The sequence below is a fragment of the Oncorhynchus clarkii genome, chromosome 33 (assembly GCF_045791955.1).
Source record: "Oncorhynchus clarkii lewisi isolate Uvic-CL-2024 chromosome 33, UVic_Ocla_1.0, whole genome shotgun sequence".
NCBI classification, from domain to species: Eukaryota; Metazoa; Chordata; class Actinopteri; order Salmoniformes; family Salmonidae; genus Oncorhynchus; species Oncorhynchus clarkii.
Window position 1 is genome coordinate 5,911,734 of NC_092179.1, and position 16,724 is coordinate 5,928,457.

General features: G+C 41.2%; 1 protein-coding gene across 6 annotated transcripts in view; it reads left to right on the forward strand.

Moving 5' to 3' along the window:
- Nucleotides 1-42: 42 nt before the first annotated feature.
- Nucleotides 43-16,724, forward strand: part of LOC139393314 (ubiquitin carboxyl-terminal hydrolase 15-like) — a 40,667-nt gene continuing 23,985 nt past the window's right edge. For 2 of the 6 annotated variants that reach the window (XM_071141851.1, XM_071141853.1), the window contains exons 1-6: nucleotides 43-155; nucleotides 1,047-1,177; nucleotides 1,777-1,907; nucleotides 4,132-4,258; nucleotides 5,912-6,057; nucleotides 16,034-16,095. In XM_071141851.1, coding sequence (XP_070997952.1) covers nucleotides 67-155; nucleotides 1,047-1,177; nucleotides 1,777-1,907; nucleotides 4,132-4,258; nucleotides 5,912-6,057; nucleotides 16,034-16,095 — 686 coding nt within the window. In that variant the 5' untranslated portion in view covers nucleotides 43-66. Of the gene's footprint in view, nucleotides 156-1,046; nucleotides 1,178-1,776; nucleotides 1,908-2,961; nucleotides 3,040-4,131; nucleotides 4,259-5,911; nucleotides 6,058-16,020; nucleotides 16,096-16,724 lie in introns of those variants that run through there. The other 4 variants (XM_071141850.1, XM_071141852.1, XM_071141855.1 and 1 more) reach the window with 3 other exon arrangements.

Here is a 16,724-nt window from a genome sequence, read left to right on the forward strand (position 1 = left end):
GGCTGTTTTACGCCCGTGTGAGACGCTTCTCTATCCCATCATGCAGCGGGTGATGTCCAAGGAAAGATGGCGGAAGGAGGAGCGGCTGATCTGGATACCCAGAGAGGAGAAGTCGCAGCACTGCTGAAAACACAGCTACGAAAGGGAGATACTTGGTAAGAGTTTGCTGGTAACTTTTTAAAGGTCTTAGGAAGGTGCTGGCTGACCTTACCGTGGCTGTCAAAGTGCTAAAGCAGCGGAGAGCGGGTGTGACAGGCCGTGTTGACAGTTACCTTGCCAGTTAACGTTAGCTGTCAGCTTCTGTCAGCTAAAGCTAGCCAGCGGCTTCGCCACATTCCACAGTTTCTATTGACCAAGTTATTTGCCAACATGGGAATGTCTAGACACATAGGTACGTTACCAACGTAGCTAGTAAAATACATGTATTTTCCCAATGATTTCAGTTTCATGATCTTGCGATTCAAAGCTGGCTAGCTTGATTTCAAGTGGTTTGCCCGTGACGTGAGCTCATCTGGCAAGTCAGGGAGGAGTCATGAAAAGCAACTGTCAAAATGACTTGGCTTGCCAACTAACACACACACAAACGTGCCAGTATCAAACAGTTAGCTGCTGACATAATTGACATTAGTGACAATCAAGTGTCCCAACTAGCTAACGTTTGTCTCGCTCACACTGTTAGCAAGCATCCGTTTCATGGTAATTGTAACATTCTTTACATTGTTTAACGTTACTCCAAATGAATGTCAATGAAAGTTATTTTTTTAAACTAAAAACAGATCAGCTGCTGGTCATTCTGAAATGACTCCATTGTCTCGAGTTCTCTCTAATTAACAAAGATCAACTGAATGAGAAACCGAGACTTTTGTAACTGGAGGTCCTTCTCTCAGATGTGCTGGTTAGTGGGTACCCTGCCTGTACTTTGGAGCTACACACTTTTTTAATAAAAAATAAAAAAATTCTTATCAGATACCATCTGCTACTCCAAACTCATTAGATCTAATCTAGCGTTATCTCAAATCTAAATCATCGGTGCTCTTTCTACATAGGTACCTAGTGGACAGCCACTGGTTCAAACAGTGGAAGAAATATGTGGGCTTTGACAGCTGGGACAAATATCAGATGGGAGACCAGAATGTCTACCCTGGACCAGTGGACAACTCGGGGCTCCTTACAAGTGGTAAGATGCACCACACTCAGACCTCCTTGATGCAATATTTATTGTCTGTCTCTGGAGAGATTAGTGGAAAAGGTGACTTCATAACATGCTCTTTTTACTCATCCCCAGTGTGTCCAGATGAACCCACCACTGTTTTGCGCAGTACAGGATGTTTAGAGTGATCAACATGATGCATCTTACCTAATATATCAAACTAAAGGCTGTTATACATGCAATTTCTGTAGGCTAAGTATGACAGAAAAAGTAGGTCTATAATATACTCTAAACATCAATGAAAATGTTCAAGGGTAGCCTTTCTCTGGTCTATAGAAAGCTATCTGTTGCTTTGTTTTATTGTATAAGAAACTGCCATTATGAGTAGGCTACCACCATTGAAGCTGTCCCAATTGAACAACCCCATTATAACCCTAGCCATACATCGTCCTAAAATGTTTCCCTTTAATAATCCCTCTTTCGCCACAACCTGGGTCATATTCATTATGACAAACAGAAATGTATGTTTGTTATTGGCCAGGTTCAGGTAGTCCTTCCGTGTCAGTCCATTTTCTATTCTTTGTTGCCTACTGAACATGACCCGTTTGTCTCGCTCTCTCGAGTAGATGGGGATGTTCTGGCCATCAAGGAGCACCTCATTGATGAGCTGGACTACATCCTGATCCCAACAGAAGGCTGGAATAAGCTAGTGAGCTGGTATCCACTGATGGAGGGACAAGATCCTATCTCACGCAAGGTAAGGATGAGTGACATTAGTGGCTAATTATGGCTGGTATGGTCCAATATCATTTGTTTTTAAGTGGTCAAATAAACAAAGTAATGTAGACCTACTGTATGGGTATAAGAGCTGATTGGGTACAGTGTACGTAGCACCAGTGCCTCAGCGGTAGTCAGATGAACGAGAAGCTCAGTCAGAGCACAAGGCTCAGGTACTTAATGTGAAGTGGTGAATAGTATGAGAAGATAATATGGTCAGTGCACAATTACATTTCAATGGTCGCCGTTTGGCCTGTTTGTCGATAACCTACTTGTAGCCGAAGAGGTTATTGTGGTGTGAGGAGTAATTGAGAAGTTTCCATTTGTGTCAACCTCGCATGTGTTCTATAGGGTTGGATTGATCAATATACTTCAGGTCAGATTGGGATGATTGTGAAAAAGGATACCAAGATAACTTAAGCTTGAGATTCAGTTACTAGCTGGGAGGGACTTAACTTTGATTTCTAGATCGATATTATCTCAATGTTTAGCCTCTCACCATCTTCTTCAAGAGAAACGCAGCTGGGCTGTTTTTGATACAATTTAGCTACCGGTATTCCAAATATGCTAGCTATTATTTGTAATACATGGACCGAAACTAACATTCTGTATAAGGACTTGATTAGTTTTTAAACCTAAAGTGGTCCCGAGTACAGATGCTTACTGATTCAATGTTGTCCACAGAAGATCAGATTTTCTAACGTGGAAGTAGGCTACATTGATATTATTTAGTTGCTTTTTTATTCAGTGTGCTTTTGGTTTAACTCTGACAACTGACTACAGTATAAGCCAGTAACTCACCTAAGGATTGTGTTCCTGGAAACACCAACAGGGTTATGATAACGTAGGGTTATTTCTAAGGGCTAACTGTCAGCTGGGCCTACTGTACTTCCGTGAGCCCAGACATGGCTTTCTGCATTTTCAAATCTAGCCAGTCATGGCATCATGGCTGCTGCAGTGCTTTATTTTTCTCTCCCCATTGATCCTCCCCTTTTTGCCATGTATGTTGCGGGGGGTATCGAGTGGCCCTGGCCGTTTCTATTTTCAGAGAGTGCTCTGGATGACTGAAACACCGCAACATGGAGCGAGCTTCGAGACACAACATGCAGGAGGTTTTCTTTCTTTCTCACTTTTGGGGGTTCTTTTACCGTGTTAGACTGTTGGAATTGATTTTCCGGGTTCTCTTATTGCGGTTCCACTCAGCTTCAACGTAGAGAACCTATCACCTGGGGAGTGATTCTAGAGTGTCCTTGTTTTTCCAAATAGCGGAATGCTTCCTGAGGTCAAACAGAGAGAGCGGCAGAGGCTTTTTAAGAGCGAAGAAAGAGCGAACAAGGGAGAGAGCCTAAGCAGAAAGCGAGAGGGCGGGGTGGATCGGGGTTAGTTCTTAGCATAGCTGTTTTTGAAATTGGCTGTTTTGTCAGTTTGTTACTGTGGGACTTAACTTGCCTTTTATCTCTGTGTTAGCATGCCATTGCCGGGCATTCATTTTATAAGAAGGGCGGTGGGTGATGTCTGGTGGGTGAATCTGACCCATGCCTACAGCTGATCTCATTGCCTGGGGTTAGGGCGGGTCTGTACCCTACGGTGTGGGGCCTGCCACCAGCGGAGGGGCTGTGTGAAATGAATAGGAATGGACCCTTCAGCTATGTCTACGCTCTGGGGCTATATTAAGATTATCCGTCATACGCTCCTATCAACGGAGTTATAAAGTGTAGCCTATAGTTTATACATTTACAATGCTTTCAGTGTGTAGATAGTCCTATTAACTGGGTAGCCAAATTCTTAATTTGTTTCTACTGCCATATGCTGTGTTCTTTATTTATTGTTTCCTTGGTGAAGTTGGTGATAGCTTCTCTGTTCAATGTTGCAGAGTTTTAGCAAGTTCCAACTTGTACTCAATCAGCAATGCAAATCTTGCCCATATCGGAGCAATGTCATGATGAGTTTAATTAGCAAAAAATATTTGTTTCCTTCTTATGCCATCATGTACAACAAATGATTAGATCAAAATTCACAATGTAATGAGTTTAATTGCCAAAATTGTAACCGAGTGATAACTATTTTCTTCTCATGCCATCTGTCATGTAAGAGAACTTTAACATTGTCAAGTGTTTAATTTGAAAAACAAACTCATTAACAAATATGATTTATTTTGCCATCTGTCATGATGTAAGACACACTCTATTGACATATTTCGACAGGTGGTAGAACAGGGTATGTTTGTGAAGCACTGCAAGGTGGAGGTGTACCTCACAGAACTGAAGCTGTGTGAAGACCGCAACATGGACAACGTGGTCACCAGACGCTTCAGCAAAGCGGACACGATAGGTAGGCAGACACTGTTATTCTCCCTAACAGATTGAATGTAGCAGATAGTATCTTTATTTAGAAGAAACTCTAGTCTCTTTTCCTCATGGATTATTTCCACACGTTTTCTACCCCGTTTTTATTTTTACCTTTATTTAACTAGCCAAGTCAGTTAAGAACAAATTCTTATTTACAATGACTGCCAAACCCGGATGAAGCTGGGCCAATTGTGCGCCGCCATATGGGACTCCCAATCACGGCCGGTTGTAATACAGCCTGGAATCGAACCAGGGACTGTAGTGATGCCTCAAGCACTGAAATGCTTATAATAATAGTATTATAAGTATTAGCCTACACTTTTATCTACAGTGACTTATAGTCATGCGTGTACGTATGGGTAGTCCTGGGAATCAAACCTATGCTCTACCAAGCGCCATACTCTACCAACTGAGCTATAGAGTACCGTTATATTGGTGTAAACCTAGTAAGCATTGGTATGACCATTATTTTCATTGTACAGTTAACCTGACAAATGTAGCAGCTGTCCTTTTTTATCGGCCAGAGAATGAATGAATCGATCATTCCCATCCATTAGCACCAGTCACGGTGATTGCACAGGAGAACTTCTCTTCTACCTGACAGAGAATTAATAAGTAATATATTTGTTTTAAAATGCAGAGAAGCTCTCTATTTTCCTCTTTGTGGATCAATTCCACTCATTTTCTTCCTGATATTAGGATTTTATATTTATATCCTGACATGTTCTTCATTTGACTTGTTGGTTGTTTACTTTCGTTTCCTTGCACCATTGCTCTTAGTTATTTCACTGATAATACAAACATCTTTTAAGTTTATGAAAATCGGATGCATTGCCAGCCTTTTAATGGTCAATTTAAACAGTGAAATCACAAGGGAAGGTCACTCTGTTTTGTTTGTCAACCTCTTATGAACACTGACTTGGCTATTTTTTTATTTTACCCCATTTTCTCCCCAATTTCGTGGTATCCAATTGTTTAGTAGCTACTATCTTGTCTCATCGCTACAACTCCTATACGGGCTCGGGAGAGATGAAGGTTGAAAGTCATGCATCCTTTGATGCACAACCCAACCAAGCTGCACTGCTTCTTAACACAGCGCGCATCCAACCCGGAAGCCAGCCGCACCAATGTGTCCGGAGGAAACACCGTGCACCTGGCAACTTTGGTTAGCGCGCACTGCGCCCGGCCCGCCACAGGAGTCACTGGTGCGCGATGAGACAAGGATATCCCTACCGGCCGCTAGGCCAATTGTGCTTCGCCCCACGGACCTCCCGGTCGCGGCCGGTTACGACAGAGCCTGTGCGCGAACCCAGAGTCTCCCGGGAGGCCACTGACTTTGCTTTTGACTACTGCAAAATGATGCGCTCCTAAAATAACTGCCAAAACTCTGCTCCCTAAAGCAAACACAAGTAATCAGCAATTACATGGGCAGGGAGTGTTACTATAAAGTAATTAATTAATCTGCTGCCAATTTATCAGAGCATGAAAGATTTATACACCCAATTATTCTCTGCCCTAAGTATGCAGGTGCATGTGTGTAATTTTTTTCAATTTGCCACCTACATGTTTTGTATACTCAATGTATATGGCATGTTGCTTATTTGTTACCTTTGTTCTATAACCTCCTGTCATGCAGACACCATTGAGAAGGAGATGCGTAAACTGTTCAGTATCCCAGACGAGAGAGAGACCAGGTTGTGGAACAAGTACATGAGCAACACGTTCGAGCCTCTGAACAAACCGGACAGCACCATACAGGACGCAGGACTCTACCAAGGACAGGTATGAAATAACCCTTGGATATCAGGCTATTTATACATTGTCTCTACTTCCTGTCCTGTCATCGCACCAGTTATATAGGATCTAGATTGTTCCACACCATGCAAACTGACAAGGAAATTCTCCATGCTCTTGTTACTAGGAATGGCGCTGGAGGGGATGACTGCCGTTTTACAGGCTCCGAACCAATTGTGCTATTTTGTGGGGGGGGGGTTTCGCATAATGTAGATGCTACTGTCTCTTATGACCGATGTTTTTTTCTTTTTTTTTTCTTTAATGATATCATTTTTCTCTCAGACAAGGCCGAAATCCCTGTCATTCGCCTGAAGAAAAGGAAATACAGGTGAAGGAGATCAGGGTGCCTTGTGAAAATGTTGTTGGCGAGTAGGTAACCTGCTCTACCATCCATTCTATTAGCCAACATGCCATCACTGTAGAATAAACTGGATAAGTTCCGTTCGAGACTATCCTACCGACAGGACCTTAAAAACGAATGTCTTATGTTTAACTGAGACGTGGCTGAACGATGACACAGATAATATACAATTGTCAGGGTTTTCCATGCATTGGCAGGACAGAACTGCTTGCAAGCAAAAACTAAAGCAAGAAGTACCAGTGACTCGCTCAATACGGAAGTGGTCAAATGACACGGATGCCACACTTCACGACTGTTTTGCTAGCACAGACTGGAATATGTTCCGGGATTCATCCAATGGCATTGAGGACTATACCACCTCAGTCACCAGCTTCATCAATAAGTGCATCAACTTAGTCCCGACGTGCGTACATATTGCAACCAGAAGCCATGGATTACAGGCAACATCCTCACCGAGTTAAAGGATAGGTCTGCCTAAATCAAGGAGCTGGATACCAGACTTCCTGACGGGCTGCTCCCAGGTGATAAGGGTAGGCAACAACACATCTGCCACGCTGATCCTCAACACGGGGTCCCTCAGGGATGTGTGCTTTGTTCCTTCCTGTACTCCCTGTTTACCCACGACTGCCTGGCCAAGCACGACTCCAACACCATTACGTTTGTTGACGACACAACAGTGAGACAGCCTATATAAGAGTCTGGATTAGTGTCCTACTCCTTGAAAGTGGCAGTTCTAGCCTTTAGCTCTATGCAGTTGTTGCTTATAATCCATAGCTTCTGGTTGGGATATGTACGTACAGTCATTGGGGACAACGTCTTCGATGCACTTATTGATGAAGCCGGTGACTGAGGTGGTATGGTCCTCAATGCCATTGGATGAATCCCGGAACATATTCCAGTCTGTGAGAGCAAAACAGTCCAGTAGCATAGACACCACTTCCGTATTGAGCGAGTCACTGGTACTTCCTGCTTTAGTTTTTGCTTGTAAGAAGAAATCAGAAGGATAGTATTATGGTCAGATTTGCCAAATGGATGGTGGAGTGCTTTGTATGCATCTGTGTGTGGATTAAAGGTGGTCTGGATGAGCATTTTCTTGTTTGCTTATGGCCTTATAGAGTTGGTTGAGTGCAGTCTTAGTTTAACCATTGGTTTATGGTGGTAAATAGACGGCTAGGAATAATATAGTTGATCTCTCTTGATAGATGGTGTTGTCTACAGCTTATCATAGGGTACTCTACCTCAGGTGAGCAATACCTTGAGACTACTTTTTATTAGACATCGCTCACTAGCTGTTATTGACAAATGGACACACACCCCCACCCCTCGTCTTATTAGACGTAGCTTCTCTGTTCTGCCGAATCATGGAAAATCCCACCAGCTCTATATTATCCGTGTCGCCGTTCAATCACGCCTTGGTGAAACATAAGATATTAGTTTTTAATGTCCTGTTGGTAGGATAATCTTAATTCTAGGTCATGCATTTTATTTTCCAATGATTGCACGTTAGCCAAAAGAACGGATGGCAGTGGGAGTTTACTTGCTCGCCTACGAATTCTCATAAGGCAGCCCGACCTCTGCCCCCTTTTTCTTCGGCTTCACGCAAATGACTGGGTTTTGGGCTTGTTCCCGGGAAAGCAGTATATCCTTCTCGTCAGACACATTAAAGGAAAAGTTTTTCCAGTTTTTGGGTGAGTAGTCGCTGTTCTGATGTCAAGAAGTTATTTTCGGTCAATTGAGACAGTAGCAGCCACATTATGTACAAAATAAGTTAAACAACGCAAGAAAACTAACAAAATAACACAGTTGGTTAGAAGTATGTAAAACGTCACCGAAGAGGATTGCTGACATCTTAACACCGTGTACCAGTGTAATGATAATGCTGTTTAATTAGCTTCTTGATATGTCACACCTCTCAGGTGGTGGATTATCTTGGCAAAGGATAAATGCTTACTAACAGGGATGTAAACAAACTTGTGCACAAAATTTGGGAGAAATACACTTTTTGTATGTATGGAACATTTCTGGGATCTTTTATTTCAGCTTATGAAACATGGGACCAATGCTTCACATGATGCGTTATTGTTTTAGTTCAGTGTAGTAGCCACTGTAATTATAATAAAGTACCTGAAGTTTACATACACCTTAGCCAAATACATTTAAACTCTGTTTTTCACAATTCCTGACATTTAATCCTAGTAAATATTCCCCGTTTTAGGTCAGTTAGGATCACCACTTTTATTTTAAGAATGTGAAATGTCAGAATAATAGTGGAGTGATTTATTTCAGCTTTTATTTCTTTCATCACATTCCCAGTGGGTCAGAAGTTTACATACACTCAATTAGTATTTGGTAGCATTGCCTTGAAATTATTTAACTTGGGTCAAATGTTTCAGGTAGCCTTCCACAATCTTCCCACAATAAGTTGGGTGAATTTTGTCCCATTCCTCCTGACAGAGCTGGTGTAACTGAGTCAGGTTTGTTGGCCTCCTTGCTCGCACACGCCTTTTTCAGTTCTGGCCACAGGTTTTCTATAGGATTGAGGTCAGGGCTTTGTGATGGCCACTCCAATACCTTGACTTTGTTGTCCTCAAGCCATTTTGTCACAACTTTGTGGAATGCTTGGGTTCATTGTCCATTTGGAAGACACATTTGCGACCAAGCTTTACCTTGCTGATTGATGTCTTGAGATGTTGCTTCAAAATATCCACATAATTTTCATTTCTCATGATGCCATCTATTTTGTGAAGTGCACCAGTCCCTCCTGCAGCAAAGCACCCCCACAACATGATGCTGCCACCCCCGTGCTTCACGGTTGGGATGGTGTTCTTCGGCTTGCAAGCTTCCCCCTTTTTCCTCCAAAGGAAAGGTTATATTTTTATTGAATCAAACCTGAGGACATTTCTCCAAAAAGTACAATCTTTGTCCCAATGTGCAGTTGCAAACCATAGTCTGGGTTTTGTATGGCGGTTTTGGAGCAGTGGCATCTTCCTTGCTGAGCGACCTTTCAGATTATGTCGATATAGGACTCGTTTTACTGTGCATATAGATACTTTTGTACCTGTTTCCTTCAGCATCTTCACAAGGTCCTTTGCTGTTCTGTTCTGTTGTTCACCAGAGTATGTTCATCTCTAGGAGACAGAACGCGTCTCCTTCCTGAGCGGTATGACGGCTGCGTGGTCCCACGGTCTTTATACTGGCGTACTATTGTTTGTACAGAGGAACGTGGTACCTTCAGGCTTTTGGAAATTGCTCCCAAGGAGGTTTTGGCAGATTTTTCTCTTGATTTTCTCAAGATGTCAAGCAAAGAGGCACTGAGTTTGAAGGTAGGCCCTGATATACATCCACAGGTATACCTCCAATTGACTCGAATTATGTCAATTAGCCTTTCTGAAGCTTCTAAAGCCATAACATCATTTTCTGGCATTTTCCAAGCTGTTTAAAGGCACAGTCAACTTAGTGTATGTAAACTTCTGACCCACTGGAATTGTGATACAGTGAAATAATCTGTCTGTAAACAATTGTTGGAAAACCTACTTGTCATGCACAAAGTAGATGTCCTAATCGACTTGCCAAAACTATAGTTTGTTAACAAGACATTTGTGGAGTGGTTGAAGAACGAGTTTTAATGACTCCAACCTAAGTGTATGTAAACGTCTGACTTCAACTGTACATATAGCCTACATGTCTTATTATACACATCTTAAGTGTCTGGCTCCAAAGAACAGCGAAGCTGCAAGTGTTCTTTCCCCCCCACCTGGGGGAGTTTACCAGAAGTAGCCTAGGCCTAAACATCCATTTACAAGCAGGGATTAATCTAGACAACTGGGCAATGGGTCACTGGAGGGACATTCCACTCGATGGTAACAGCTGCTCTAGAGGATATACAGGAATGTGTCCCAAATGGCACCCTGTTCCCTACATAGTGCACCCAGGACTCTAAATTAAAATGTCATTGGTAGTACTAGTGCCTCCAACTTAAAGTTAAGAGTAAAACATAAAATTGATTACCTTGTTGTCTTTTTGGCTATGCCGGATTAAGTGATTTGACATGCTATTCTATAAAATAATTTATCTGTAATTAACATTACCTGATTAAGCTAATCAGGTAAATGTAATTAACTAGAAAGTCGGGGCACCACGAAATAATGTTTATAGAGCTGTTATCTTCCGAATAAACTCATATAGACCTAGTAATCTTTTACATCAGTAGCAGTCAATATTTAATCGTCACTTTATTCAGTCTCATCTGAAAGTTGTACATTTTTGGTTATCTTCACGAACCCTGGCTAACAAGTTGAATCAGCAATACAAAATTTGACTTAATTGATTTACTAAATACCTAAATGATCATACATTGATTACAAATTATGTCATAAAGCAAAACGTCCCTACGGGACGGAACAGATATGACGGCTGGTTACACAAAGAAAGGGGGTTGGGTTTTGAATGAAAGAGTAGGAAGACCGAGTAACAACGGGATGCTATTGTAAATACAGAATCTTATGCATTCTAAATAACCACCCATTTGGAAAATGCAATAAATATTTACTCTGAGCTGCGCTTCACTAGGTTGGTCAAAGATGGAAGGCCGGGTTGCCCAACAGGGATCTCTTGTCCTTTGAAGAATGTCTCTGGTGGTAAACTGAATACGTTGTAGTTTCGTGTGTGTGTGTTAGACTGGATACGCCGTCCGTCCTTTCCTAGCCCACGTTTACAGCGACTGCTGGTAACTCAACGACTAGGAGGTATCACTTCTGGAGTGAAGTGTTCAAAGTTCATACCAAGTTGCCATACTTTTAAGCTCGTGCTATATTCTGGTTGGTATAGTTGAAATTCATCCTTTAAGCGTGTCGATCGTCACCTTCACATTGAACATGATGCTAATTTTGTTAGGTTATTATCTGAGCCCTTTTAACCTTTCTAGGGCAGGCGTTCCGCTAGCAGAACCCCTCGACAACATTCCACTGAAAAGGCAGCGCGCGAAATTCAATTTTTTTTTTTAGAAATATGTAACTTTCACACATTAACAAGTCCAATACAGCAAATGAAAGAAACATCTTGTTAATCTACCCATTGTCTGATTTCAAAAATGCTTTACAGCGAAAGCACATATGATTATGTTAGGTCATAGCCAAGTCAAAAAAACACAGGCATTCTTCCAGCCAAAGATAGGAGTCACAAAAAGCAGAAATATAGATAAAATGAATCACTAACCTTTGATGATCTTCATCAGATGGCACTCATAGGACATCATGTTACACAATACATGTATGTTTTGTTCGATAATGTGCATATTTATATCCAAAAATCTCGGTTTACATTGGCGCGTTACGTGCAGTAATGTTTTGATTCCAAAACATCTGGTAATTTTGCAGAAATACTCATTAAACATTGATAAAAGATACTAGTGTTAGTCACAGAATTTAAAGATGGACTTCTCCTTAATGCAACCGCTGTGTCAGACTTCAAAAAGACTTTACGGAAAAATCATAATCTGAGAACGGCACTCAGAGCCCAAAACAGCCAAAGAAATATTGGCCATTTTGGAGTCAACAGAAGTTAGAAAACACTAAATATTCACTTACCTTTGATCTTCATCAGAAGGCACTCCCAGGAATTCCAGTTTGACAATAAATTACTGATTTGTTCCATGAAGTCCATCATTTAGCCACTTGTTGTTGGCGTGTTAAGCCCAGTAAACCATCTTCATGAGGCGCGAGCACTTCGTCCAGACAAAAACTCAAAGTTCCGTTACAGGTCGTAGAAACAAACCAAACAATGTATGGAATCAATCTTTAGGATGTTTTTAACATAAATCATCAATAAGGTTCCAACCGGAGGATTTCATTGTCTGAAGAAAAGCACTGGAACGAGAGCAAACTCTGTCGGGAGCGCGCATCACAAGTTTAAGACACCCTGCCAGACCACTGACTCAGAGCTCTCATGAGCCCCTCCTTTATAGTAGAATCCTCAAACTAGTTTTTAAAGACGGTTGACATCTAGTGGAAGCCCTAAGAAGTGCAACTTCATCCATATCTCACTGTGAATTCAATATGGACTGGGTTGAAAATCGACCAACCTCAGATTTCTCACTTCCTGTTTGGATTTCTTCTCAGGTTTTTGCCTGCCATAAGAGTTCTGTTATACTCACAGACATAATTCAAACAGTTTTAGAAAGTAAAGAGTGTTTTCTATCCAATACTAATAATAATATGCACATATTAGCATCTGGGACAGAGTAGGAGGCAGTTCACTCTGGGCACGCTATTCATCCAAAAGTGAAATGCTGCCCCCTATCCCAAAAAGGTTAACGTATGACCGTCGTCCTCGGTACAGAAAGCTGAATTTTCATCAACGGGTTTATATAGTGGTGAAAGAAGGGCGCGTTAAATAGTTTTACAACCAAAGTCTGTTCACTTGGGCGGGGTCTCTGAGTGAGCAGGGTTTCCCTATGACAAACTGTTCTCTCATTTAAGAAGCTAAAATTACATTTAATCTTTTCACAAATACGTTTAAATTGCACAACAATTCCATGTGGATCTGATAACTAGAATGTGTCGACTTTCCAAGTTACAGTTTGTCATCCTATCATTAGTAGTAATGTCTCAGACAACAACTGATCTGAGATCATGTTCTTTAAGTACCAACGCATATTTTCAACTGGTTGGATTACCGAAATATGGTTCCGTTTCCCACCTTTCGATGTTACCAGACTCTGTTACAAAGGCTTTACAAGAGTCAACTCTATAGAGTAGAGAGAGAGAAAAGGGGAAAGGTATTTATGGGGGTCATAAACCTCCCCCAACAGGCCAACTTCATGACAACCTGAAGCACATGCTGTGCTCTAACTAATATTTAACCGTGTAAAGGCATTGGTTTTTAAAAACTAGAATGTTAATACAAAAACCTGCCATTGAAATTAGTCATTTTTGGAATATTAGGTTTCTACATTGTGTAAAAGCTCTACCTATTGACGGGGTATAAACTCTTACCCTACGAGGCACGGAGCCTGATGGTTTTCTTTTCTACCTGATAATTAATTGCATCCACCTGGTGACCAGATCTAAATCGGTCCCTAATTAGAGAGGAACAATGAAAAATTGCAGTCAAACTGGCATTGAGGTTGAGTTTGAAGGACCTATTGAGATGAGTTACATCACATTTTAAACGGTCTCTTTAAGAGCCTCAAGTTTGAGTGGTGACATGCATGATATCAGTCATTAATTAATTGGTATGATTTATCTTCTAATGAAGCTATCCTTTTCCCTGTTTTTTTTCTGTGCCCCCAAGTGTTTAGATATACTAGTAAAATAACAAGGTTGCTAGCTAACGTGACTGAACAAGGTGTAAACAAATGTAAGTGGATTTTGAACGATCCACAACAGTTTATGAATATTGCCAAAAACAAACAAAAAGTTGGGGAAAATCTACCAGCCAATACATTTGGCATAGCACCAAAAAACTATTATCGGCCTTGTTTTCCCCTTTGATATTTTTTTTCAGGTTTTTGTTCTCAAAATCACACTTAATAGAACATCCAATTTTGTTTGTCCACAACAATGCTTAAATCACATCTTTTGAGGTCTGGGAAAGAAAGTAAAACATTTTGGTGTGTAGTTGCCCTTTAATTTCAGTTGTGCATGTCAAGAGACTGGTGTTTCTCTATGGCGATAGCAGAGTTTACGAGACAAAATATACAAATCATATTGATATCATCATTTTGCCAGGTATGCTTTGCAGTTTAATATTTAATTTGGAAAGTTTTATGGGGAAAGCCTTTATAAATGACTGTTTCGGCATCGCTAACTGGCAACACAGTGGTAGGCCCATGCAGTTATGTCTTGAGAAAGTTGCAAGAAATACATATCACTGATACATTTAGACATGCTCCGGAACTTTGGCGACTACTAAGGCTTTCTTAAACCTCCCACTTTGGGCCGACTGTGTCAATGTGCAGTTCATTTATGCATAATCTATGAGCAGAATTGCTGTCTTTGCTCAATTAGCCACAAGGTAAAAAATCGGTCGTTCTGACCCTGAGCAAGGCAGTTAACCCACTGTTCCTCGGGCACCAGAGACGTGGATGTCGATTTAAGGATTTCCATTTCCTAGTTTGAAAGCAATTGTTTCTCTGTACTCTGTGCTGTGCCATTTTTATTTCCCCCCCTACATTTTCCACCATGTGGGCCAGCCCCCTTAGCAATTTGAGTTCAACCAATGAGCTTCGGACCCTCGCAATATGAGTGACCACTAGCAGTTCTTTTAAATGTATTTATTTTTATTTTGGGGGGTCTCATAGAAAAATATCTCAGAGCATATTTGACCGAAATGGTCACACTTTAGAGCCCTGATTGCAGTACATTTGACCAGAGCCCTTTGGGGCCTTGGTCAAACGTAGTGCACTAAATATGGAATAAAGTTCCATTTTGGACACTACCCAGGCCCCCACTTTGGCTTTTCAGTCTGCCCACGACAAAGCCAACTAAGAGGCAAAGGGATACTTAGGGATATGATTCATCTCCCTTTTCCCTGTATTATGAGATTGGGAAATTACAACTTTTTACTAGATGCTGTAAACTGATTTGAGAAGTACAAGTAGATTCATTAAACAGATTTGGAAATGCAGAGCTGCTGCACATAGAGTTCACATAGAAATCGCAAGAAATCCATATTGCATGCAATATTCTGAAATGCCTCTCAGCCTTGCGTTATGTCTGTTTTTACATTGTACTCTGTCTCTATCCCTCTCTACCCTTCCGACTACTTCCCACACACTAGAGATCTTCACGGATCCACCTGTACCCGAATACCTGAGACTGTATCCGGACCCAAGCTAGATAATGTTACGGGTCTAGGTCGGGTCTGATAAGTGTCACGGGTCTCAGGCATGTGTAATTTTAACCGCCTTGTCTGAAGGGACTGTACAGATCCAAATGTGAATGCTGCAGTAGGGAGAGCAAGAGACATTTCATAATTTATGCTGCTGCACTTGCGTTTCACGAGAGTGGAGCTTGTAGCTTGTTGTTGGCCAATCATAAGTCATGAAAGTGGCAATAGACTACAGTCATAGAGCCTCAGTGTGTGACAATAGAGCCGATTTAAAAATATAAATATATATTTATTTTTAAATTTTTCGTAATGCGTCCAACTTTTTGGACTCGTGAAGACCTCTACCACACACACCAAGCCTCGCCCCCTGTCACTCAAGCAGCACAGTTCCTCCTCCTCGCTGGTAGATTCACAATAAGTTTGCATGCTGTTCTATTAGGTCAAATGCAGTCAACAGATTGTTCCAAACAAGAGCAATGTTGCTTTCCACTTTGCTTCTTGACATAAAATCATTATTCAACAGTTCACAAAAAAAAAAAACATTCTCCCAGGTCTTTGATCTTTATCGGAAGTAAAATGGCAATATTTGGTAAAATAGCTACTGTAAGTAGATGCAATTGTAAAACAGATTTTGAAATACTACAAGACGAGTGTTGCCATCGTACTACATTTATGGTATTGTAGGCCAATCTGGCGAAGAAAGTTTAACATGTATGTATTATGTTTCCATATATTTATATGTGTATTATGTTTCTATTTCTGATATCCATGCAGGTCCTGGTAATAGAGCAGAAGAATGAGGATGGATCGTGGCCTAGAGGTTCCTCTGCACCTAAGTGAGTGTGTCTGGCTGGGTCCATGACCTTCCATTGACTTCCAATTAGGAATTACTCTCACTTGGCCTGGGGATTGAAAGACATTGGTTCCTCTGAGGCTGAGTTTTCTCTATGCTAGTTTATTCTGCGAAGTTTGTTTTATTCATTCAATGTATACATTTATGTTCAACCCAGCAGACCCTTATGATTATTTTTGCTGCTATTTTCCTAGTCTTTCGTCTTTGAATTTCAACTCCCTATCATATATTTGCTTCTATCCTATTTGCTTGGCTTTAGTTGCTGACATATCTCTTATCGTTTAACTCGGGGGTTTTCAAACTTTTCTTGCCCAGGGACCCCGCCCAGGCAAACTGGCGACATAGGGATCCCCATAATACGTTATGTCTTGTCTCAGTTGAATGATAATGGCAGGTAGACTTTTTTAAATTAATAGATTTGGTAAACAGTTTCATTATTTTGACCTCTCCACAGTTCATTGGAAGGGTTAGCTCTAACAGTCTATTAGCTAGAAAGGCGTCTTGGCGGCATAGAGAAAGTGTTGCTGTTTCAAAGCAATTCTACAGAGAATTGAGCAGTTTTTCATCAAATTTCCAGGAATTCTACACTGCTCAAAAAAATAAAGGCAACAC